Source organism: Paroedura picta, chromosome 14, assembly GCF_049243985.1.
Source record: "Paroedura picta isolate Pp20150507F chromosome 14, Ppicta_v3.0, whole genome shotgun sequence".
NCBI lineage: Eukaryota > Metazoa > Chordata > Lepidosauria > Squamata > Gekkonidae > Paroedura > Paroedura picta.
The window spans coordinates 34646082-34670512 of NC_135382.1; the positions used below are offsets into that span (position 1 = coordinate 34646082).

Sequence of the window (24431 nt, forward strand, 5' to 3'; positions counted from 1 at the left end):
AGTTTCCTGCAAATTCCCCGCGACTCATTCACAATTTGCTTAATGCAGTTCTTAAGGCAATTAAGAACGTAGGCCCCGCCATTCTGATTAAAGTCTACAAAGCTTTGTCTTGGAGGTGAGCAATGATCTCACACGGTCTCTCCATGGAGGAAAGAAATGTTTTCTTGCTCGCCTTTGAGGCACTTGGAGGATACGGTGGCGAACAGACCAGACAGCAAAAAAAAATATCTCGTCCTGGACCGCCCTTGCTGGGTGGGAAGGAATGAGGATCTCGTGTAAGAAGCCAACAAAAGGGAGGGGAGGGCAAGATTGCTGCTGGCCGTTTAGCTCCAATTCGTTCACTGTGCAGCCAACGAACGGGCAGAACGTTGCAAAGAAAAGAAAACAAAGCTGTGAATTGAAAACCCACTGCAAGGGTCAGTGTAGTGTAGTGCTTAAAGCTGCGCCGGGAGAGACCGGCCGCTTCGGGCACCAAAGCACCCAACCCCAGTGGGTGAGGCTAACAGAGGCCTGATATCACTGAAGAAGAAGAGTTGGTTCTTATATGCCACTTTTCTCTACCTTAAGGAGTCTCAAAACGGCTTCCAAATGCCTTCTTTTCCTCTTTCCCTCCAACTGGCACCCTGTGAGGGAGGTGAGGCTGAGAGAGCCCTGATATCACTGAAGAAGAAGAAGAAGAGTTGGTTCTTATATGCCGCTTTTCTCTACCTGGAGTCTCAAATTGGCTTATAATCGCCTTCTCTTTCATCTCCCCATAATATCTCTCTGTAAGGTGGGTGAGCTCAGTTAGAACAGTTTTATCAGAGCTGTGGCAAGCCCAAGGTCACCCAGCTGACTGCATGTGGGGGAGCAGGGAATCGAACCCGGCTCGCCTAACCACTACACCAAACTGGCTCTCTTTAGAAAAGCCTTTTTTCCCCCTGCTTCTTCTGGAGAACTGGCTGCTCCAACCACCCAGTTCTGTTTGAGGCTTGCTCAGGCCGACAGAAATGTACAGTTCTCTTGGTGAACAGTTTCTCAACGCAGCAAACGGCTCTGCCTTCTAGCCTTCCCAGCTGATAATCTGTTCACAGCATGACGCCTGCAGTTGGCGGATCCAACGCAGCTTCTGTGCGTTGTGGAAATACTCTGGCAGTATAATCAACCGGGTTCTTCTGCTATTGAATTTCCAAGTTCAATGAATAAGTAAATCAGGTGGCTGTCAGGGAGATGTCTGCAAGGTACTCCACAGCTACAGATCAATTTGTAAGAGAGGTAAGTGGAAATCCTCTCCTTATGCAAAAGACTCCCTTTTCTCCTCCCTATTGTATGAAGAAGGATAAATTCAATTTAAGTTTAACGGTGCCGCTAAGTAGACACTTTTCCTATGTCATTAAATAAATTCCAGAATGTGACATAGAAGAATTTGTGACATCAAAGTATTACCGACTATGGGAAAATTTGCTTCTGTGAAGTGTGCCAAATATTTGACGAGCGGAAGACTTTCATCACGTTTTCCAGGTGTTTTAAGCCTAACTAGATCTGCCGCTTGTCAAGTGGCTGGAGGATGTCTCAAATTCTGCTTGATAATGGAATGGGCTTTTTTCATCAGCTGAAGCGGTGCTATTATTACTCTGATTGTTTATGAATTTATCTTTTTACAAAAGTAATTATTATGAAAGTACTGGGGGTAAACAGTTTTATAATCTTGCTTCAAATGCAAAATGAAATGGCTCTGCCAGGGCATTCCTCCCCTGCTATAACAGCTGCCATACATGTAATTACTAATAACAATAATAATATACTTGGGGCAAAAGGGAGATTGGCAACGTCTTCACACATTACAGCAGGCTATCTTAGATAGCGTTCCATGAAACCCGGGGGTTTCTTGATGGCCCTGGTGTGGTTTCCTGAATGGGTGGGAATTAATTATTTTGAATATATTTATTAAATTTGTTAAGCATTTATCGGGTGATGGGACCATGTATGGTCGACCCACCCACCCCCTCCCAAAATGGCCAGTGATGGGTTTGGAGGGGGTGGAAAGGGAGGGGTCTTGGGTGGGTGTGTCCACATCTATATTTCCCAACCATATTCTGCAGGATTGCATCACTTCTGGGGTTTCTCAAAGCCTGAAGTATATTTAAGGGGTTTCTCCCTGGTAAAAAAGTTGAGAAAGGCTGCATTAGAGTATACATGGATATACACGTTGCCCCTATACCTTTGCCAGACTATGTGCACGTACATCTGGGTGAAGCGACCCTGACTACTGCAATTCTGCCAGTCAAGGGCGCAGGATTCGGCTGCTTTTATACCCTGCAGCCATTAAGATTATGAGAGCCGGTGTGGTGTCGTAGTTAAGAGTGGCAGGCTCTATTCTGGGAAACCAGGTTTGATTCCTCCCTCCCCCACATGCAGCCAGCTGGGTGACCTTGGGCCAGTCCCCAGTTCCCTTAGGATTGTTCTCAAAGTTCTCTCAGAGCTCTCTCAGCCCCACCTACCTCACAGGCTATGGTGCTTGTAGGACGCTTTGGGGCTCCTTTGGGTAGTGAAAAGTGGGGTATAAATATTAGTTCAGTGCAAAATCTCTAGAGGACAACACTTGAGCTAGGCTCGTACAAGGCCGGCCTACATCGGCTCAAGCCAAGGACTCGAGTTGTTCAGTACTTTGCTTCCCAAAGCAGCCAACCAGATGCGCCATGAAGCAGAACTGCAAAGCAAGATGGAGACCACTATTCATGGGTTGCTTGATTTATTTATTACATTTATATACTTTTTGGCAACCGATCAGGTGATTTTAAAAGGCTAGCACAGCGGTCCAAAGCACCCAATCGGTTTGTGTTAGCGCTCCTGACATTTTCTACAGAGACCATATTAGCAAGAACCAAACAGAGGGTGTGTGTGTGTGGGGGGGGGGAATAAAGAGACAGACACACAAACACACATAAAAGCTTGCTTTTTCCAGCTCCGTTGTTGTCTTCTGCAAAACCGACTGACAGGAACATGCGGGTACCGAAAGAAGGGGGGGGGGGAAATCTGCTGACTTTATTAAAATATTAACAAGGTATAGTTAAAACTTTTGTACACTTATGCAAATGAGGTTGCCAGAACAAGGCGAAGGAAGACAATCCCCCCGGGAGAGGGAATATAAAATCAACAAAGTGAAAAGATCAACCCTCCCTTCTGCAGTGTGACAGCACGACACACACGAGGCAGGGGCTTGGGAATTTGAGGAAGATGATTTTTTAAAAGGGAGACGCCACACAGACACACAAAGCACAACCCTCCCAAGTTTTAAGTCCGTTGTGGTTGATACAGCTAATAGATTTAAATGAGGCGGAACGCGCCGTCCCATAAAAAGATTATATTTGCCACGGGGCTGGCAACAGCATTTTGGGAGGCATGCTAATTGCATATAAGACATATTGAGGAGGAAGGGCAAGAAATGAGAATTTCTAGAGTTGATTTCACACACGCACTTTTAAAAAAAAAAGTCAAAGGCTGGATGCAAAATCCACACCCGCGATAATGAAATTTCGAGAGGATTCGACTACCTAAAAGAGGTCTTTCCACGCTGCAACGCTGAAGGTCGGGACTGGAGGTTTAAGCATAATTTTTGCCTACAATGGATAACATCAAGCCTGCTCCCTGGAAATCTCCTTCTATTAAGAGTCAAAAACGCATCTGTTCAGCCACAGATTGCAGGAACAGGAGGGTGCCAGCATCCAAGTGGGAGTTCCAGAGTCCTTGTGCCGGAGGCTGGCCTTAGGTATCTAAGAGCCTCGGGGGAGCACGGACTGCAGCTGTCGCTGCCACCCCCACTGAGGAATCTCAAACGCAGGTTTTCACCTGCCTATGTGGATGACAGGGCTGCCAGAGGTTAAGGGGGTTTGGGCCAGGAAGTCTGGGTGAGGCCCAGGCTTGCTGCTGGCCGGAGAGGAGCACACAGATTTGGCTGAAAGCAACATCTGGCAGGGGACAGGCGGAAGAAGCGGCAGAATGTAAAACATGCCTTGGGGAGGCAGCGGTACTGGAGCGATGGAATCCAGCAGCAAAACTAAGCCTGAAATGCTTTCGCTTTAAAATGGAGTGCACTCTTAATAGCCCAAGGCAAGAGCCTTCATCCGGCTTGACATTTTTCCAGCCCCAGCAGGCCGGCCTCCACTTCAGCCGCAGTCGCCCAACCCCAAGAAATTGAGGTACTGGAGGAAAAACGCCCCTCTGCAGTGGCACTCTGGAAATTTCCCTGTGTCTCTATGGTTTTTACCATAGAGACACCAGGCTTAGGAGACACCAAGAATATGAAAGAGAGCAAAGTCTTTTTGCCTACTCCACCAAACAGGCCTTCCTTCCCTAAAAGCATCTGGTTTCATGCCTTTGTTTCTGAAACCATGTTTTGTATCCCGCCTTTCCGCCCTCATGAGGGCCACCGAAGCGGCTAACAAATAAAAAACATACACAACGGAATCACGTTTTTAGAACCACCAAAACCAACCCAAAAGACCACATCACGAAATCCATTAAAACCAGAATTAAAATGAATGAGGCCTTGGAAAGCAGCAGAAATCCTGGTCTCCCTACCTGAATTATTATATTATGTACTCAATTTATTGACCACACCTTTCCTGCTAGCAGGCTCAGAGTGGTTCACGACATGTAAAATGAACATTCAGTAAATACAAAGATACAATATAAGTTAGTAAAACTTATCATACTAAAAATGTTCCGCCTTCCGCTGTTTTGTTCAGTTGCCATTGTCTTGCTGGTGATTCCCCCCACTCTTTCCCAGCCAGATTGATGGCAGTGGGCAAGCAGGGGGGGGGGAGGGTGAGCTAGGGGAGGAGAGAACGGGAGAATGCCCAGTGTAATTATGATCTAAATCACCCCAGCCTCACCTATCAGCCTGGTGGAAGAGTGCCATTTTACAGGCCCTGCAGAACCTTGGCAATTCCGTCACCCAATATCCACCTACTGATTACCAAGAACCCACTTTATGTGCCCCTCTTTCATTAGACAGAAGGAGGCAGCCCTTCTGGAATTGTTAAATTTTTAACTGGAATTATATTGGATTTTAGAATTTTACATGCCAATGTCATTGCTTTACTGTTTGTACGTTGTATTGTTGTGTGTTTTACTGTCGTGAGCTGCCCTGAGCTCTCCATGAAGGGTGGCACACAAATGCCAAAATAAATAAATACATCCATACAAAGGCACAGCAAGGACAACTACAGCACAGGACGGAAAGGAGGGATCACTGAGGGAATGCTAAACAATACAAAAACACCTCCACCTACTGGTTTAAGATGGCAACGGAAGGGCACACAAGAATCTCTCTGGGGAAAGAGTTCTAGAATCTGGGTTCTAGGACTTAGAAAGCCCCCTGGCTCTTAGCACCCTTTCCTGTGAACCTACCAACCCACCTTGAAAATCCTCTTCCCTTTCTAGGCTGTGTCCTGCCTCCAAACCACCTGCCATCCATGGGACAGGAACCGCCTTGCCTGCGCCCTGGCCCCAAACATGTTCAGAATTACCTCCCCAAACGTGACCCCGCAGAAATCAAGCAAAGACCAATTACATTGAAACCAAAAAAATTTTTAAAGTATTTTTGACATTCAAGAGAGGTTGGGGAGGGGTGTGTGTGTCAATTGTCTTCATCAGCCAACACCCCGTATGAAGGAGCAGGGGACTGGAATGCAAAAGAGAATGTTAAAATGTTACTTGGATTTTTTTGTATGCTAATCTTTGCTTGAATTATTAACCAATGAGAAGAAATTATTTACATTGTGCTTGGCGTGGACCTGGCGGTGCATCGCAATGCTACTGTCAGGAGGAATCCTCAGAGTGCATGATTAGAGTTGTCAGGTCTTATTTATTTATAATGCCTGGGCTCCAAGGACCCGTTTTTGAGAATGCACCCAGAGAGAGAGAGAGAGAGAGAGAAAGAAGAGAGACAGACAGAGGCGAATTTTCTGATGTTACAGGAAAGAAACAGGAAGGCGTTCTCACACACTACACAACCGGAAGAAGGCGCATTGGTGTTCGATCCCGGCTAGTCTTGCTTAAAGGTACCTGAAGTTCCGTCTGAAAGAAGAACTTCTGCGGACACTGGGAACAGTCGTAAATTTTATCCTCTTGCCCGTGGACAGCGAAGATGTGCTGCTGCAATTTATTCGCCTGTACAAAAACTGGAAAGAACAAAAACACTGTCAGTAGACGGAGAGGACAACTCGTGAAAGCGCACAAGGACACACAATCGCCTGATGCCAAGCTGGAATACCAAGCCCACCCTGAACAGCTCTGTTGACTCGAGCTAGCAGCCATCCTCTTTTTCTAGGTGCACAGTGCAGTCCTGCAGGGAGTCACGCCCTTCTATGCCCACTGCCTTCAATGGATTTAGAGGGGCACAACTCAGCTTAGGACGTGACATAGCCTTCAAAATGCAAACGCCAGGGAACAGAATCAAGGATATTCTAGACAAAAAACATGTCTTCCCCCCACCCCACCCCCAGCCATGGGCTCTCCCCCATTCACCTTTGGCCTGGTGCTACATCAAAGGCTCACTGCCAACATATTCACCAAGATTAAGAGACTGGGAGACAGGCCAAGCCCAATCCCGGGTCCTCCCACAGACTTGAGCAAAATCTTCCCATTTCGGTCATGATAAAAGCCTCTCACTAACAAGCCTAAGTTTGCCATCGCAATTTGAAACCCAGGTTTGCAGCCCAGTATGGCACGCTAGTTACAGCAGGGTTGGAGAGACCTGGATTCCAATCTGATATCAAGGGAGACCTCGTTGCAAGCCCACCCTCTGCTTACCCCACCGGTCTTCAGCTCAAGGGTCAGGACCCTCAGAAGGTGGCAAGCCTCAACATGGCGACCTTTTTAAGAACTGCCTTGAGGAGAACCTTCTAGAAAGTAAGAGAGCACTGCCTCTTGTTCTTCTCGGCATACAGGTTGGGAGAAGAAGCAGGTGAGATCAGAGGGCGGATTCTTCCACGGCTCTGACTCTCGGCTTTCTCCTCCCTATGGTCATCTTGTGTTTCAGGCCCCAGGTTCTCTTGATTCACCTGCCGCGGTTCTGAATTCCATGAGGTCGTAACTCTGGCCTCCTCTTCCTGTCACATGACTGTGACATCACAGGGCTTCCTCTCATACCGTTGCAGCTCAGTGGGTTCTGGGTCTGGAAAGGCTGACGGTCATTGGCCTAAGCTACCGCACAATATTGTTGTGCGGGTTAAGCAGGGTACTGGAGAGCTAGGCACGCCATGCGACTCCCACGCTGAGTAGGAGTCGGAATCCAGGTCTCTCGTCTCCAAATCCACAACCGGGCGGCGCTGAACGGTTTCGATACAATATATTATTTATTCATTAAGTGTTCATACCAGAAGAGCTGACGGTAGAAAATTCCGCAAGGTAGACGGAAGGGAAGAAAGCCCTCCCTCCAGGTAGCTCTGCTTTTTGACAGATGATATTCTAAAGCTTTCTCAAGTAGAGTTATTTCCCCCCCCCTCCCCACCCCTTCTTCCCAAGGAAAGGCATACTGTATTTTAAAACTCCCTTGTGTGTCATTTCTGGATCAAGCCATGCACACAGAGGCTTGTCTCGGGCTGACTCTCTTACCTGTAAAACAAACAGGGCATTTGAATGTACCTCCCATCCCCTCGAAGCTGTGCTCAATCAGGTGACACAGGAGCTTTGCCGGAGAGTCAAACATCTGGTTACACAGTTTGCACTCGTGATTGATGCCTTCCTCTGCAAGGTTCAAATGATACAACTTGTTAGTGACACAGCAGATTAGCGTCTGAAATGCAGCGGTTGGCGAGAAACCACCGCGCCGGATTGCGCGGCTTCGCAGGCGTAAAGGCGCTGCAAGATTCTACGGTTTCCCCCCTCCCGCACGACGGCATGCGCTTGCACAATGCGTTCAGGTGTACAGCCGCAAGTCAGGTTTTTGGAGGCATTGCTGTTTTCAGATGCGAGGACAATGACATCATGATCAAACCGCCAGTAACAAACACGCCCGTACCCTGGGCCCGTGGTGACCCCACGCCCCTCCCCTTTGCTTCCTTCTTGGAGAAAAGACAGAATGACTGTTCAGACACTGAAAAATGTAACACGGTATTGAAACCCCCTCTTTACGCTAATTTCAAGTGAAATTTTTAGAAAACACCCAAAAATGCCATCTCCAACTCAATTAGCATTACAACGATATCACAAAAGAGATGATGGTACTATGAAACGTCAAAAGGCATGATCAAGCCAATGTTCTACTGCTCCAGCTCGAAAGGGGGCAAATTTCGTCCCGAATTGTAAACTTTCGGAATTTTCGTTGCAACATGGAATTTTTTGATACCTTCACACAGGAAACATACTGAACCCTTCAGGAACCCAATACGCAGGGGTTTTTTTACAAGGAACATTTCCCTTGTTGACCTGTCACTGGTTGCATAAAATTTCGAAACATGTGCTCTCGTGCGCCATTTATAACCCTCTAGTTGCCACCTACTTGTGGTCACCTTGCTTAAATGCGCCTGCCTAGCATCTTAGAGCCCAGTCCTTTTCAGTTGCAAGAGAGATGTCATCTTTCAAAGGTGGATTTATCTGCTGGAGCTTTTAAAGGCGTTTGAGCAACAGAGGTGGTCTTATCATATTATGCATGTATTTAATCAGGAAATCTAAGCCATCATGGGCCACATGAGGAAGGCAAGGCAGAAGAACTTTGATAAAAAATAAAAATATAAGGGTTGCATCACGCAAGCAGAATTTAACTCCACATTTGCTTCTATATAGTTTAACATGAGCTCCTCCCGTGCTGATTCTTGACCCCAGGTTCGTGTCGGCTTGAGTCAAGAGGAAAGATGGAGTACAATTATTTTAATCAATTAATGAAGCAGTGGAAAGTCACAACCAGTGGCACCTTCCCATTGGGCGCAACTCACAAACTGCTGGAAACGGCCTGTCTATGAACCCCTCCCCTTCCCACCCCCTCCAGGCCCATCATTGGCCATTTTTGGACAGGGTGTATGTTAGTCAATATGAAAATATAGGGTCATTTCATCCAATACATGTTTAACAAATTTAAAATATATATTAAAATTAATTAATTCCCACCCATTCAGGAAACCCTTCCAGGGCTGTTAAGAAACCCCTGGGTTTCACAAACCCCTTTGCCCCTTCCGGTATCTGAAACTGTGACAACATCCCCCACTCCCCCTGGCATGCTGTTATTTTCCTAAACCTATGATGTTCAGAGACTCTATAACTCCACCCCTAGGAATAATAACTATGCAGTTTAATCAGCAAGGACAGTTTTGTTTCATCCAACAGGCAGTTTCCAGCTGTCATATCCTTGTATACAAATATAGACGTGATTCATCATTAGTTGCCTAGTTAGGAATCAGTCTCTGTGCCTTTCAGGGTTGCCTGCTTGCCCCAAATCAAAATGTGCTGAACACTCATGGCGTTTCTCATGCTTGACCAATGCTTGTGGGATGTTCTTGTCGCATGTTTACAAAGCCACAGCTAGAGGCAATAAGCACCTTACCAGATGTGGCACACAAACTTATTATTTGATGTTATTTATTTACAAATTTATAGGCCACCATTCCTCGAGGGCTCAGGGTTGCTCAAAACGTACCACAGGATAAAACATTAAAACAGATGAAATGTTTTTTTTAAAAAAATCAAATGTACATTAAAGCAACCAGGAAGCTCTTGCTGCCTTCTCTCCGGTAGGACAGGGGTAGTCAACCTGTGGTCCTCCAGATGTTCATGGACTACAATTCCCATGAGCCCCTGCCAGCAACGCTGGCAGGGGCTTGTGGGAATTGTAGCCCATGAACATCTGGAGGACCACAGGTTGACTACCCCTGCGGTAGGAGACAGAGGGGGGGAGTACTCTGTTGTTAACTACTGAATGCCATGCAGATGTTTGCTGTTTGTGTAGGGAGGCCAGCTCTTTGGTGGCATTTATAGGCCTCAACCGACTGGTACAACTGGTGGAAGAGTTCTGTCTTGCAGGCCCTGTAGCTGAACTCTGGTTAAGGCCAATTTGGCTTCTCTGGGGCCAGGGATCTTGAGCATATTTGATGCACTCGTTCATAGACGTTGGCTGTTTTAGCAAAGAATTATCATATGGCTGAATTTGAATGTTGCAACACGGTTTACTTCTGGATTTATGACACCACATCGCTCTAAGAATTGCCGGGAACTCTGTAGAGTTTCTGGCGATTCCTAGAGGGACTCGGGTTTTCCCCCGGAAGTGACATCACACTGTTGATAGCCATTTTTTAAATTCTCCCACCGCTGCCACTCTGAGTGTGGTGGGGAAAAGACATGGGGTTGGGAGGAAGCCACACCTTTGCCAAGCAACTGGCAACCCTACTGGTTGGAAGCTACTTTCTTAAAAAAAAAATGAGGCTATGTTGAGACCATAAATGAAATGGCAGGCCCAAGACCTCAACTTACACCATCATGGCATCTCTCTCTTTTGCATGCGGACTCGAAATAAGAAGCCCAAGATTCCACATAGCTGCAGGTTCTTACTTTTTGGTGTAAAAGAACCATCACATTTAAGAGGAACAGAAAGGCAAGATCAAAGCAAAATCCACAAATTAAAACAATTAGCTGAAGGTTGCGCTGTACCTAAAAAACCCAAAACGTTCTAGAAATTATATTGTTGTTTTTTTTTCATGTCTTTGGTTAACGCTGATTATATACAGTTTGGGCCTAGTTTAGGAAGGCATTTCAAATAGTTAAATCCATGACAAACAAAATTCAAACAACCCCCCCCCCCAGTAAAACATAATAGGTTCCTGCAGATGTGGAAATTCATCCCACTGGAGGTAAGACCTTTTGATTTGCAAATCCACTTCTGAATTATAAGGCCTTCTTCTCGCTGGTGGGTTTTTTTGTTATACCCCCACAGGAGACCATTATATATTTTTTCTGTCAATGAAACCGCATTTGCATCCGGCAAGAAATTTAAAAAAAGAAAGGGGGTTGGGTGGGTGGGAAGACAGAAATAAGAAGAGCAAGTGCCTCGATTTAGCTGGATAAATGCATCCCCTTCCATACATTCTTATCCACATCCAAGAAAAATACTCAACAGTATGGAAGGAAATGACCGATAACCTATTCAGTGGTATTCTGCTGGGATGTACACTGCGTGTAAATCTTAAGGCCTAGAAGCATACAGATCTTTGGATCTCGACCACATGTACATGTTGGTGCTAATGAACAATTTAATGGGGCTGATCGTTTCATAGTCAAATGCAAGATTAAAGGTTTTACTGTAATATGACAATAATTTCTGATCAAATTTCTGCCGCAGGAGGGACATCCAAAGGAAGGGCAAAAAAAAATTGCTAATATGGTAGATATCTGTGTGAAAGACTGATGTGGCAGGTGAATTATATGCAACCTCACTCATTTTTAACATAAAAAGCAAATTGTTATCCCTCATTGTGCCAGCCTCTCACTATATATTCTCCTTAAGCTTGCTGTATTCTTGTGGATCTATTGATTTAATGCATCGAATCTTCCGTCTCTCTGTCTGTCCATCTTACCAACTTCGGAATAACAAGCATTAATTTTACACTTCATTTCTCCAAAGGGGGTTGGGGGCGGGGTTTGGAGACGGAAAGAAAGGGAATGAGCGTGGTCCTTGTTTAAAACAAGCAGGCCTGCGGGATTTTATCAGGCAGAAAAACTATGTCAAGCCAAAAGAGAAACAGAGCGCTTTGTGTAAAAGCATCATGGGGAGATGATAGTATTCTGTAATGTTCCCAGTACCTACTTTTGTCTCCAAAACCATTTGATCCCTGGCAGACGCATCTACTTATTTCCATACAGGTCTTGGGGGAGAGCCGGTAGGAATGAGAGCTGATTATCTGAATCCTGAAGGTGAAACCTGGGTGGTGCCCACCTGTAGCTAAAAGCCAAGCATCCAGATGCATTTGGGGGAGGTACACAATTGACTGGTTGTTAGCCAAGCTCAGGGAGTTGGGCTGACCTGGGTGAACCGTGGCGGAGAGGCATGGGGCTCCCCTCTTGTTCTTAAGTTCAACAGCATTTGCATGGCGTCGATGGAACCGTGCTTAATAGCGCTTCAACGCTCTCGCCCCGTGCTTGGCTTTGTACGCGCCTTGACATTAAAGCCATCTCAGTCGCAGCAAATGTGCATTTAACACATATCACAATGAGTCTCTCAGCCCGCAAGAATGCCAGCAATAGCTGCCTCCCGGAAAGGGCTCCAAATAATTAATAATGCCGTATTAAGCCTGCGGTCTGTCAGCCCTTGCAATTCTAATTACGACTATATTAATGGCAATGCAAAAAAACCAACAAAAAAAACAACACCAAACAAAAAGGACTTCAAGAATGGTGCAACGACACCGGTTGACACGATATCAAAGCAAGGATAAATAAGGGAGTTGTATAATTAAGAAATACAAAAGGCAGCTACTTTAACAGACTCCTCTGGTTTGATTTCACAAAACAAACTGTCCCTTAAGGAAGGGGTGGGGAGGAAGACGAGCTCCCAGCCATATTAAGACAACCTGACAGTCACTTTTGACATCGGCATGTAAATTCCATGCCGTCTCGCCTCCTAGAACAGCCCATTCAGCTTCACGGCAGCAAATTAGGGTAATTAAAGCAGGTGAACTTTGCTTGCAGGATAGATTCAAATGGGTAGCCATGTTGGTCTGAAGTAGCCCAATAAAATCAGAATCCAGGAGCACCTTGAAGACCAACAAAGATTGGTCTGAGGAAGAGTGCTTGCCCTCGAAAGCTCACGTCTTGAATAAATCTTTGTTGGTCTTAAAGATACTACTGGACTCTGGTTTTATTTTGCCTGTAGGTATGACACATATAAATCCCTTTGTCAACCATGCTCCCAACGGACACGGCTACATTCAGATTCGGTGTCACCAAATTTGCTCTTCATCCAGAATGTCTCTTGTCCCATTATCTTTTTAAAATTGAAAAGTATCAGCTGGGGTCGAACAAGCGGGAAACATCCTGCTTGTGAAGCACGCCTTTCTAAGATTACAAGAGAGCACGGAGAGAACTGGTTCCTGGGTATCCAGCCATCCGCCCAAAATTTAGCAAGCTCCACCCCATCCAATCTCAACGGGCCACAAAGCACCCCCCCAATTTCCCTTCCACAGATGGACGCCTTCAGCCACGCAACGAAGCCGAAGGAGGAAAAGTACTCATTTCACACTATAGACAGACAACACAATTACAGTATTGATTAGCCATTAAATACTGCAGAGACGGTAACGGAACCAAATCCTAGACTGCCAGCAAAACGACAGCGGAAACAAGAACGGATGAGCTCCACTAATCTAATTGCTGTTGTCGTCTTGGAATGCCATTAGTTCCATGCGTTATTTAAGATGCACCGCTCCCCCTTCCTTCATAGCGTCAAGATTCTTTGCTTCATTTTCAAAACAGCCCAGCACGTCTTTACCATGCTTAAATCTGGGAGGGAAATCGTGCCTCCCCTACTTTTTGCAATGAGTCGTCCCGTTCCCCCCCCCTCCCCCAAGAGAACTGTTGCCCAATCTCCTTCAGGACAGATGGAAGTCCCTTCCCCCCCCCCCCATGCCTTCTCTCCCTGAAGCATCTTATGGAATCGCAAATGAATACGGGTGGCCTTTAGTTGGGACCGGTGGGACAAAAAGAACCCCTCGGAAGGGGAAACCTGACAATTAAAGAGTCTGGGTTTTGATAGGCAAGGGATTGATAGCATGGAAGCTGCAGCATTACCTGGGGAACTGGGTGTAGTCCTCCGGGGGGTTGCTGGAGGTCAGTTGCTATAGCAACCGAGAATGAGCTCAACCTTGTAACTGACCCTTATCTTTTTTTGATCTGTTGGCCACTTGGGGCCATAGCTGGAAATCAACTGGAAAATAATCCGGTCACATATCATAAAGAAAACTATCCATACTTATTTACTCAGGTAAAGGCTAAAGCCTTCGCTTGGGTGATTTCGCTACATTCAAGTGCCTGCCGGCCTTAATGTCTGTGCAGGATTTTGTAAACATGCACCGGCGAAATCTGCATTATAGACAACGCACAGATGTGGGCCTATTGCCGCGCGCTGGGAGACCGGGTATCGCTCGACTAGCCAAACGGTCATCATGGCTCCCCAAAATGGTCACCTGGATAAATTAGGGCATGGAGCACATTTGAGCGTACTAAAAGGGGGGCTTACCTGTAGGCTGTACGGCTTTATCGAGGAACAAGAGAATCGGACCTTGAGGATTTAGATCAGGGGTAGTCAAACTGCGGCCCTCCAGATGTCCATAGACTACAATTCCCAGGAGCCCCTGCCAGCAAATGCTGGCAGGGGCTCCTGGGAATTGTAGTCCATGGACATCTGGAGGGCTGCAGTTTGACTACCCCTGATTTAGAAGAAGAAGAACACAACAGACACCCTGTGAGGGAGGGGAGGCTTAGAGAGCCCTGATATGACTGAAGAAGAGTTGGTTCTTATATGCCGCTTTCCCCTACCCGAAGGAGGCTCAAAGCGGCTTACAATCGCCTTCCCATTCCTCTCCCCGCAACAGACACCCTGTGGGGTGGGTGAGGCTGAGAGAGCACTGATATCACTGCCCGGTCAGAACAGTGCCGTGGCGAGCCCAAGGTCACCCAGCTGGTTGCATGTGGAGGAGAGCAGAATCGAACCTGGCATGCCAGATTAAAAGTCCGCACTCCTAACCACTACACCAAACTGGCTCTCTGTATTCTTCTGTACGTTGGAAAAGCAAAGTCACCAACTTACAGCTGGAAGCTTGTTTCTCATCTACTGAGATCTTCTCTCTAGTACACATAATGCAGCATCATAAATTGCCTGCAGACTGGTCGTTCAGGGCAAAACAAGAAGCAAAACCTTGCAAGGAAGGATACGGCCTTCAGAACCGATGCTGCCCACCCACACTGCCCCACTGCTTATCGTGGCTTTCCTTAGCACCCTGCTTGCCAATGTCCTTCACTCCTCCATCTTTCAGTTAAAAATACAATTCCGCTTTTGAAATACATTTATATGATGTAGGGTGGCACAACACTGATGTCTTTTATGAGCTGAAGATTGGTTAATAAAATCTTGTACGCCTGCTTCATTCTTATGACAATTTTACTATTATATGTTTTCAAGGGATATGAAAACTGTCCTCCGTGGTTAGAAACATCACTTTAATGAAAAATGATAACGCTGGGAGTTTGATACGTCTAGATATTGCATTAAAAAAAAAAAGAAGACAACAAAATGAACAGGATTGTCAAAGCTCGCGCTTGGCTTTGGACCAGCTTTATGGCCTGAAATTGATTAAGCCCTATAGTCAAAGCTTACAGGGGTTGGGTGGCTGTTCCTTCCATGATAATTATTTGAAAGGATTTCATCAGGGTGACGAAGCCGAAATATCAGTTTCAGAGACCAAGATGCCAAGGCTGGTTTTAGACAGGTCAGGATGTGCTCGGAGATGGGGAGTCTCCAAAATCCCCCTTAGAATTCACTGCAGACAAAGAGGCAACTCCTCACGAGCCTTCAGCAATGGCCTTGACTCAGTTGTCTCATTCCTTGTTGCTCCAAAAAAAAGAAGAAGAAAAAAGCATTTATAGTGTGCGGAGGGAAAAAGGCAAACTGCGCATCATCCCCATGTGAATATATGTGAGTTCAAGATATGGCAAAAGTACAGGTTCCTTCCTGCATGCTAAATCGCATCACAGAAGGCAGAAAGGATGGCTGCTGTCATGCTTTGCCTAGCAGCAAGTAGCGCATAAGGATAGTCTGAGGTCCCCACCTTTGGGATTTTCTCTGTGACGGTGGTTTTCAACATGTTGATCATCAAGGAAGCCTTACAAGGTATGACCACCTGTACCAAGGAAGCTCTGAGAGCCCTTCCAAGGGGCCTGCCACAGATGTTGCTGGGGGATAGCCTAGGGCAGGGGTAGTCAACCTGTGGTCCTCCAGATGTTCATGGACTACAATTCCCATGAGAATTGTAGTCCATGGTCATCTGGAGGACCACAGGTTGACTATCCCGGCCCACTTTCAAGGTCTTGAGGGCCTCCCCATATCAGAGCTGAAACTTTTTTTTTCAAAGGAGGGGGTGGAAAAGGAAGGGGACCCAGGTAAGTATCTATACAGCTATGCTTCCCTACCATATTCTGTATGATTGTGTCACTTCTGGGGGTTTTCAAAGCTTGAAGAATGTTTCAGGGATTTCTCAATGGTAAAAAAAAAAGCTGAGTACGGCTGGGGTAGAAGATTCAGGTGAACATGGACCACATGGGTTGATATTGGGGGCTTCATTCCCTCTTCCCTTCCCTCTCTTCCTACTCAGTCTTTTCACTAACGACACCCTGATCAAGAGCTACCACAAATTCCTAAGATTTTATTTATCCTTATCTAAACTCTACTCCAATGTCATGTGAACACAAACCCATGGCTCACCTTGCTCCATGTGACCTAGGGTTACCAGGCCTTTCCCTCAAACCCCCAGAAGTTTCAGGACATGGAGATGGGAGTGTCATGCAACATGGCAACTTCACACGGGGATGAGAACCTTTAAGTGATGTCATCTATTGAGTAATGGTGTGAGTATTTCTCCAATCTCTATGGTACAGACCATAGAGAATGGCACTCTAGGAATACCACCAAACTCTATGACAATAAAGATCAGGGGGAATTCCTAGAGTGTTGCTTCACACAGTTAGCCTATAGGTCCATAAGACATCCAATCCCAATGACAGAATCAAGTCAAAGCCACTTTGACCGGTGAAAGGATATCCAATTCCACTCACAAGGAAAACCAGTTCATTGTAGCTCTAAGATAGAAAATGGGAAGCTATCTGCAGAGGTTAGCCCAGCTGGTCCTTGGTGGTCAGATGGCAAAGATTACATGTGACATGAATAAATGAAAAGTTGGTGCCTGGGAGGAGTAATTGCCTAAAAGTGGAATATGCAGGAACTCCCACTGCTATATAAACAACACAATATTTCTAGAGAATTCTTGTTTAATCATAAACACTTTGGGACAGAATGCCTACAATCTCTTCTTGTGCCAAACTCAAATATCTTTAAAAGAAATTACCCTCCCCCCCCAAACCCCCCAAAAAACCAACAACACCCGTGCTACAGTATTTGTATTTTGAATGTTAATTTGACATAAAGAAGTGTGCATGAGGGAATGTTTATAATCAGAACTCCAATAAACTCACAAATGACTCTAGTTTTTTATAAGCTTGTTAGGAACAAATCACTCCCTTAGCTTATATTTACTTACTGATGAATCATAAAAGGCCTCAATACACAAAGAGTAAATTCAAAAAGAAAGGTTTTCCCCTTGTTTCATCGGCAGCATCTTACCCTGTAGACCTCCCAGCCTGCAATACGGATGTCTACAGGCTCACCTAGCTTGTGGATAAAAGAACGACACCCCCAAAATGGACACGGACTATGAATTTTGCTGCTGCTCAAGTCACCGCCCCTGTTGCAGAAAGCAGAGGAGGGATCCTGGTTTGCAGAAGCACAAAACTCCTCTTTCGTCCTGCCCTTATGCTGCCTGGAGAGCTGTCTTCGGGAGCATATCCAATTGTGCTAATCTGCATAATGATGAAGCTCCAGAGGGACAGCTCAGTCTTAAGAGGCATCGGAAAACATACGCACTGTCCTCTAAACAAACCCAACTAGATGAACAATGCAAGCGGCACACAACCTGAGGTTCCAACAAGCAGTCACGTAGCCCTGGTTGCGACAGAGAGTTCGGCCTGCACAGCCCAAGATGGTTCCCTTTTCTTCATCACACAGCAGATGTTCAACAAGGCTTAGGGCTAGCAATGTTTTAGGAGTAGAGATAGCTTCTTGTCTTAAAGCTCCTCTCCTCCACAGATCCCAAAAATACAGGACACTTGTTCCCATCTGGGCCTCATGGCTGTGAACTATGGGTTGGCACATGGCAATCTCACTGAACCACATCAAACCTTCTGAAGGTGCCTTTCCAACTGAGGGCCAAATGAGGCTGAATTGGTGCCAAAGTGACTTTGTGGTCATCGCTTAGGGGCCTCTCCTCCACTAGGTAGGTGAGGCTGAGGGAGCCTTCATACCACAGCTCGGTCAGAACAGCTTTCTCAGTGCTGTGACGGGCCCAAGGTCACCCGGCTGGTTGCATGAGGGGGAGCGGGGAGGCTCACCAGATTAGAAGTCCGCGCTCCTAACCACTGCACCAAACATATAAGCACAACCAAAGGGGGGACATTAAGTTACTTAAAGCCTCCACCCACTGGTAGAAGACAACTGTAGAGGGAGACAGATAAATCTCTTTGAGGAAGGAGTTCCAACATTTTGGCAGCATGATACAGAAGGCACTTTCTTGAGCTGCCCCCATCTAGTCAGCTGCAGTGGGCACCCAGCACAGGGCCTCCAAGATGACAAGAGAGGACAGGCAGGTTCATTGGGAGAAGCTGGTCTTTAAGGATTACTGTGGGTTAAAGCAATATCTAATTTAAAAAATACACTCATGATTCTACCAGCCTATACAAAGCGGAACTTTTTTTGTTCCTTAGTCACAAGGGTGGTCCCTTATTTACTAGGGGAGTGGGAATAGGGTTGCCAGATCCAGGCTGGGAAGCTTCTGGAAATTTGGGGATGGAGTCTAGGAAGGACAAAGACCTTAGTGGGAGGTCCATCCTTCAAAGCAGGGGTAGTCAAACTGCAGCCCTCCAGATGTCCATGGACTACAATTCTCATAAGCCCAGGGGCTCATGGGAATTGTAGTCCATGGACATCTGGAGGGCTGCAGTTTGACTACCCCTGCTTCAAAGCATCCCATTTTCTCCAGGGAAACTAATCTCTGAAGTCTGGAGATGAGCTGGAATTCCAGAGGCTGGCATCCCTCTTAGTTACAGTTGTAGACCAAGGGTGGGGGATACATCGCCACCTCCCAACAAACTAAAACAGCACCAATTCCAGGAAAGGCTGATATATATTTCAAAATATAACCGTAATCATAACATGCCACAATTAGGCAAAATAACACAACTTCCCCTTTCATTCCAGTTGAGTGTGGAAAGGAGCATGAGAGTTCTTGGCAGGGGGAGAGTCAAACTTTTAGGCCAATTTGGAGTAGACCTGACTGGAAAAAAAAATCAGATTAATTTCCAACGCCTTGCGGATCTTCTCTAAATTAATCAAATTTAATCAGACGTATTCCAAATTGGGTGAAGTCATGCGTATAGCCCATCATGAAGAAAATGTAAAACCATCCACTTGGGTACACATTTGGGTCAGAGGGGTTAAATACGCCCCTGTGTTTATGGTGGTCCCAATTCTTTGGGAATGGCCTCGAATGCTCCCCACTTAGCTGTGTCCCAAATTATTCTGTATGATACAATTTAGTTGGGGCCCCTGGAGACCTCACCCCCCCTTATCAGCATAGACACGCCCCTTCATCTGCATAGCTCCACCCTGCATTCTCTTTCTTGGACACAGCAGAGTGGTTTAGATATGCCGATTCATCCCTATCTATACAGATATCTATACAGAGATATATAAAGATGTTTATCTCTCACCAGGCGCATAACCAGCACGTTAATACAAGTGCGTTTGGGGAAACAAGGAGCTGGCACAAGGGTATTTTTCAAATAAACGTAAGTAAGTGATCTGCACAGTAATGAATGCATTAGGTAGATTTGTTTGGCATTCTTATTTACTGGGCTAAAATATTATTGGGGGTTCTACGAACACGTGTTTTATTAAACACACACTTAAAGGCCCCTAAGCTGAACATTACACAAATAACTTCTTGTGGTCTAGAAAGATGGATCCACTTATAGCAGCTATAAAGTTTCTAGCTAAGTTCAGCCCTTAGAGTTTTCAGCTGATATCAATTGCATTACAGAACCACAACAGTGTGTGCAACTCATATGAATTCTGGGAGGGGGAAATCTCATTCCGTCTCTCGCTTTTCACACAAAACCTTTTGTTTTAACTGCCTCTAAATTCTGGTAGCAGAATCATAGAGTTGGAAGGGACCTCCAGGGTCATCTAGTCCAACCCCCTGCACAATGCTTCTAGTACTTCTCATAGATATGTCTATGAGGGCCATGCTCATTGCTCAAAACATTTTAACAAGCCGTATTCAGTCGGAAGGCATGCTACTATCAAGGATCTAACAGAGTTACACTGCTGATGAAGGCAAACAGAGTAAAAGTTTCAATTTATACAGGAAGGGCGGAGGATAAAAATACTCTGCCTCGGGAAAAGTCAGGGGAATTGAGGTTGGTGGTAGCTGGGGAGGGCAGAGTTTGGGGAGAATGTGATGTCACTTTTGGATGATGCTCTAGGCTTCTTCCTCGGGTCTCTGTGGTCTTTGCCACAGAGACCAGGAGAAATTCCTAGCATGCCACTATGGCAGAAGCCTTTTGTTTTCCCTGCTTGTTAATCCCTCTGGGCTAGACAACTGGGGCTGGAAGATGGGGAATAAATGGAAGGACTCAAAGCTGCATGTGGAAGCAATTTTCGTCCGCCTAGCATCCCCTTTAATTCTAGTCCAAAAACACATTTGCTCTTCCTAGCGACAACCAGAAGCAGCTAGAGAACTTGCCACATCTGTCACCCCTAAGATTAATGCTCGAAATTGTCACTCGCTCCAGCAAAAATTTATCAACATTATTATATACCTTAGAAACTGCCACTACAGAAAAATGCGCGGCATTAAAACTTGGTCTAGAGCTCCCAAGAGGAAACGTTCGCTGCAATTTGTATAACGGTTTATATATTTATGCCATTTAATGGTACAAAGCAATAATTATGACTTCATTCACTGATAAGCAACAGCATTACATAAATCTGAGGCGGATTTGGAACACGCCAGCTTTGTCAGGGGCCCGACTAGCTGTAAATTATGTTGCTGTTAAAAAAAAAAGAAATATTCTAAGCAAATATGAGTTAGCAGCAGGAAGCTAATAATGTGCCTCCAGCTGTTCCAGTTAACCTGCAAATGTGGCCATCTGCACCTCAGGAGAAAAAAAGAAAAGAAGAGATCGAGGGAGGGAGAGGAAGAGAGAAAGAAAGGAGACGAGCCACTGCCAAAGCAGTCACAAAGCTGGGGCTCTACGCAGTAGGAGTGACCTTGCTCCTCCTGACCAGATGAGCACACATACAAAATCAGAAAAAGTTACTGAAGAATAAAAGGACCTTTTCTCCCCTTAGCCTCACCAAAGAGAAAGAGGGTGGAGAAGTTTGGGAGTATCTCTCTCTCTCTTTCCCTCATGCTTTTATTCTAGAACATTCCGCCTCTAATCTCTGTGTGGTTATTATTTACTGCATTGCAGGCCTGTCAGGAAACCCGTTTTCCTCACAACTTCAAACTTTCGGCATTAAAAAAAAAAAAAAACTTTTAAACCTTCTTCACAGACGGCGTTATTAAAAGAGAGAAGCAAGAGAAGCGGTTATTGTTGCCGATTTATATTCCCGCTTCAGATGATTCAAAATAGATCGGCAGGACACAAAAGGCAAATGTTCGACAAGACAGGAATTCTCCGAGAGAAAAAGAGACAAATCTTCCAATAGGCTTTCGGTCCTAAAATCTTTTGGTGCATGGCGATGAGGTGGTTCTTAAAAGGAGGTGTGCGAGAGAAGCGTTTGCTAAAACATTATTTTACTTTGAGCCTCAGGTTAAAGTAAAAAAGGGAAAGAAATCTGGGTCACAAAGAAATACAAGCATCAAAATTTTGAACACTGGATTTTTCTCTTGCAAAACCTGCTGGAACCGAGGCAAAATTTTCCACATTTTTATAATCTATGAATAATACAAATTTCCCTTTGAGACGTGCTTCCAAATACTTCACGGTTTCATTGGGGAAGGGGGGAGTGTGCAAAATATCCAAAGCCGGAAGTTCAAAGGTTTAGGAATGCCATTTTTTCTTGATGACACTGGAAGGGCTTTCCCGAATGGGTGCTAGTTAATTTTTTTAATATATTTTTAAAATTTCTTAAACATTTATCGGTTGATATGACCATATATGGACATGTCAGCCAGCTCACCCTCCCAAAAGGGCCAATGATGAGTCTAGAAGGAGAGGGACCCCAGGTGGGCGTGTCCACAGCTATCCTTCCCAACTATATTCCGCACAATAGCGCCACTTCTGGGGTTTCTCAAAGACTGGAGAAATGTTTCAGGGGCTTCTCAATGGTAAAAAAGTTGAGAAAGACTGTTCTAAATGAAAAGACATTAGCACAACTGACTGGATGGTAGGGTAACCTGCCCTTAGCAGTAACTCTCTCGAAAAGATGCACAGGGTATAGTCTCACCCAAAGGGCATTCCACAATTTCTAGCTGTGTAACCCAAAGAGACATCACTGCATCGCACGTGCTAGCATTCCTTGAAACTCTATAGTAAAAACCATAGAGATGCTTTGGTGGAGGCTTTCCCGTCAAAAGCAGGCAAATGGCATCAGTACCAGACATCATAAAAAATATCATAAAAATAAACACAACGGGAACTGTAAAGAACAGTGCCTATTAACTATCAAAAGTCTCACAGGTTTTCATTGTTTGATAACTGGGGGTGGGGTGGGGGGTAGGAATCTGACATCAGAACAGTAAGCTCAGCAGAGTGGCAGAAATCTCCCACTCTTTCATTTTCTAAAAATGATATTAATTAGATCAGGCACCCAGAACGGCACTTATGAAAGGCAGCTCCCAGCACACACATGCATAATAGTTTGTAATCTTGTTTGTTGAGCCGGTAACTTCATTTCCTTTTCATAACCATGAATTGAAGAAAATGTGTTATATTCCTTCCAAATCAAGGTTAAAATGCTGAACGCTGGCACAACTTTGGAAGAGTTTGTGGGGAATTTTTAGTGTATGGAAACTGCAGCTATCGATTTATTGCTTGTGCATGTTGGGGGGGGGGGATGCAGTTCTTAAAATGCAACGAAAACATTCTATACTATTGCTTCTGACAATGACATCATAACGGAAGATAAGATGGAATATGACCATGACAGCATAGTAGCTTGAGACAATAGCATCTATCAAAAATAGACACCAATTCAGAGCTCAGCTGCACAATCTGCAGAAACACGTGGTAGTGATTCTGCAGAACAGTTCTCACTTTGGCATGTTGTGTGTATGCATGTGTTTGTGGGTATGTGAAATGCTACAAAGTCACAGCTGATTTACGGTAACCCCAAAGAGTTCTTAGGACAAGTCAGTTCCCTACCTCTACAAAATTTACCTGGGCAGTCTCCCATTTAGCATCTGATAAGAGCAGGCTACATTATAGCAGTCCACATTTGGCATATTAGCAGGCAGTAGTATTTTTTCAATGCAAAAATCCCTGAATTCAAAAACAACCCCCATATCAAGGAGACAGCAAAGCTAGATCTGGTTCTCTCAAGGATGCTTCGTTTCCTGAAATTATTTTAGTCTGTGAAAAGTTCCCAACACTGGCTCAGCTAATGCTGGTAAATTTGGGGGACAGTGTCCAGAGAAGGCGGAATTTGGGAAGGATGTGATGTCATTTATGGGTGCTACTCTAGGCTACTACCCCTTGGCCCTTATGGTCTCCAGTACAGGGAAATTCCTACAGTGTCACCACATAGGAGCCATTTTGCCTCTTACTTAATTTCCTCCAAAAGGGAAGTTGGGTTTAGAGTTGGGTAGATGGGAAGCCTAGTTCTGAGCTAGAACCTCACTCCCACTGATTCCCAGCAGCGGGACATCCAGAGCTACCACGGCACCTTGCACCCGACCTGGCAAACCCTCCCCCTTCCAGCCTTTGGCTGATAATTTGAAATGATCATAATAAAGCGGCACAAAGGAGTCAGAGGGGATCTTGCACCTTCTTCCCATCAGTGCTGTTCAATTACCTTTGCATCAGTCTCCTTTGCTGTGGCAGGTAGAGAGCGGATGGGTAAAAGCATCAATAGCTCCTGCACATTAAAAACTGATAAATGATTAATAATAAGTTGGAGTGGTGCTTCCAATAAAAGGAAGTATTAAATTACTCCAAGGCGTCCTACAGACCATTCCTATCGAAGAGGGAATCTCCAGAGAACTGGTGATTTATTTATTTATTTATTTTCGTCTAGAAATTGCACAACAGTTCCGGGGCAGGGCAGGATGAGTTTCACCCATGTCTGTCCCAATATTCAGCCTCAGCAATGATTCTCTGAGCTATCAGCGGGTTCCAAACCAAGCCGTAGGCTTAGAATGGCTTGAGGGAAGCTTTGGTTTCCCTCCCACCCTCCATTTTTTGGGAGGGAGGGAAATGGGAAGGATTTTTTTTTTAATATGAATATACTGTCAAGGATCTGAGATATTAAGAATGACAATACATTATTACTGCAGTAGAATGCTCTCTAGGGCCCTGGAGGGAGGATTTTGAAAACCAAAGTGAAAAATCAATAGTAATGCACAGGAATTCATAAA

At 45.3% G+C, this 24431-nt stretch overlaps 1 protein-coding gene across 4 annotated transcripts in view; it reads right to left on the reverse strand.

The window, feature by feature from the left end:
* The window catches only part of ZNF423 (zinc finger protein 423), a 244856-nt gene that overhangs the window by 23402 nt on the left and 197023 nt on the right, over positions 1–24431 (reverse strand). For all 4 annotated transcript variants that reach the window (XM_077310961.1, XM_077310962.1, XM_077310963.1 and 1 more), the window contains 2 exons: positions 7600–7731; positions 6049–6164 (listed from right to left, as the gene is read on the reverse strand). In XM_077310961.1, the coding sequence (XP_077167076.1) occupies positions 6049–6164; positions 7600–7731 (248 nt within the window). The remainder of the gene's footprint in view (positions 1–6048; positions 6165–7599; positions 7732–24431) is intronic.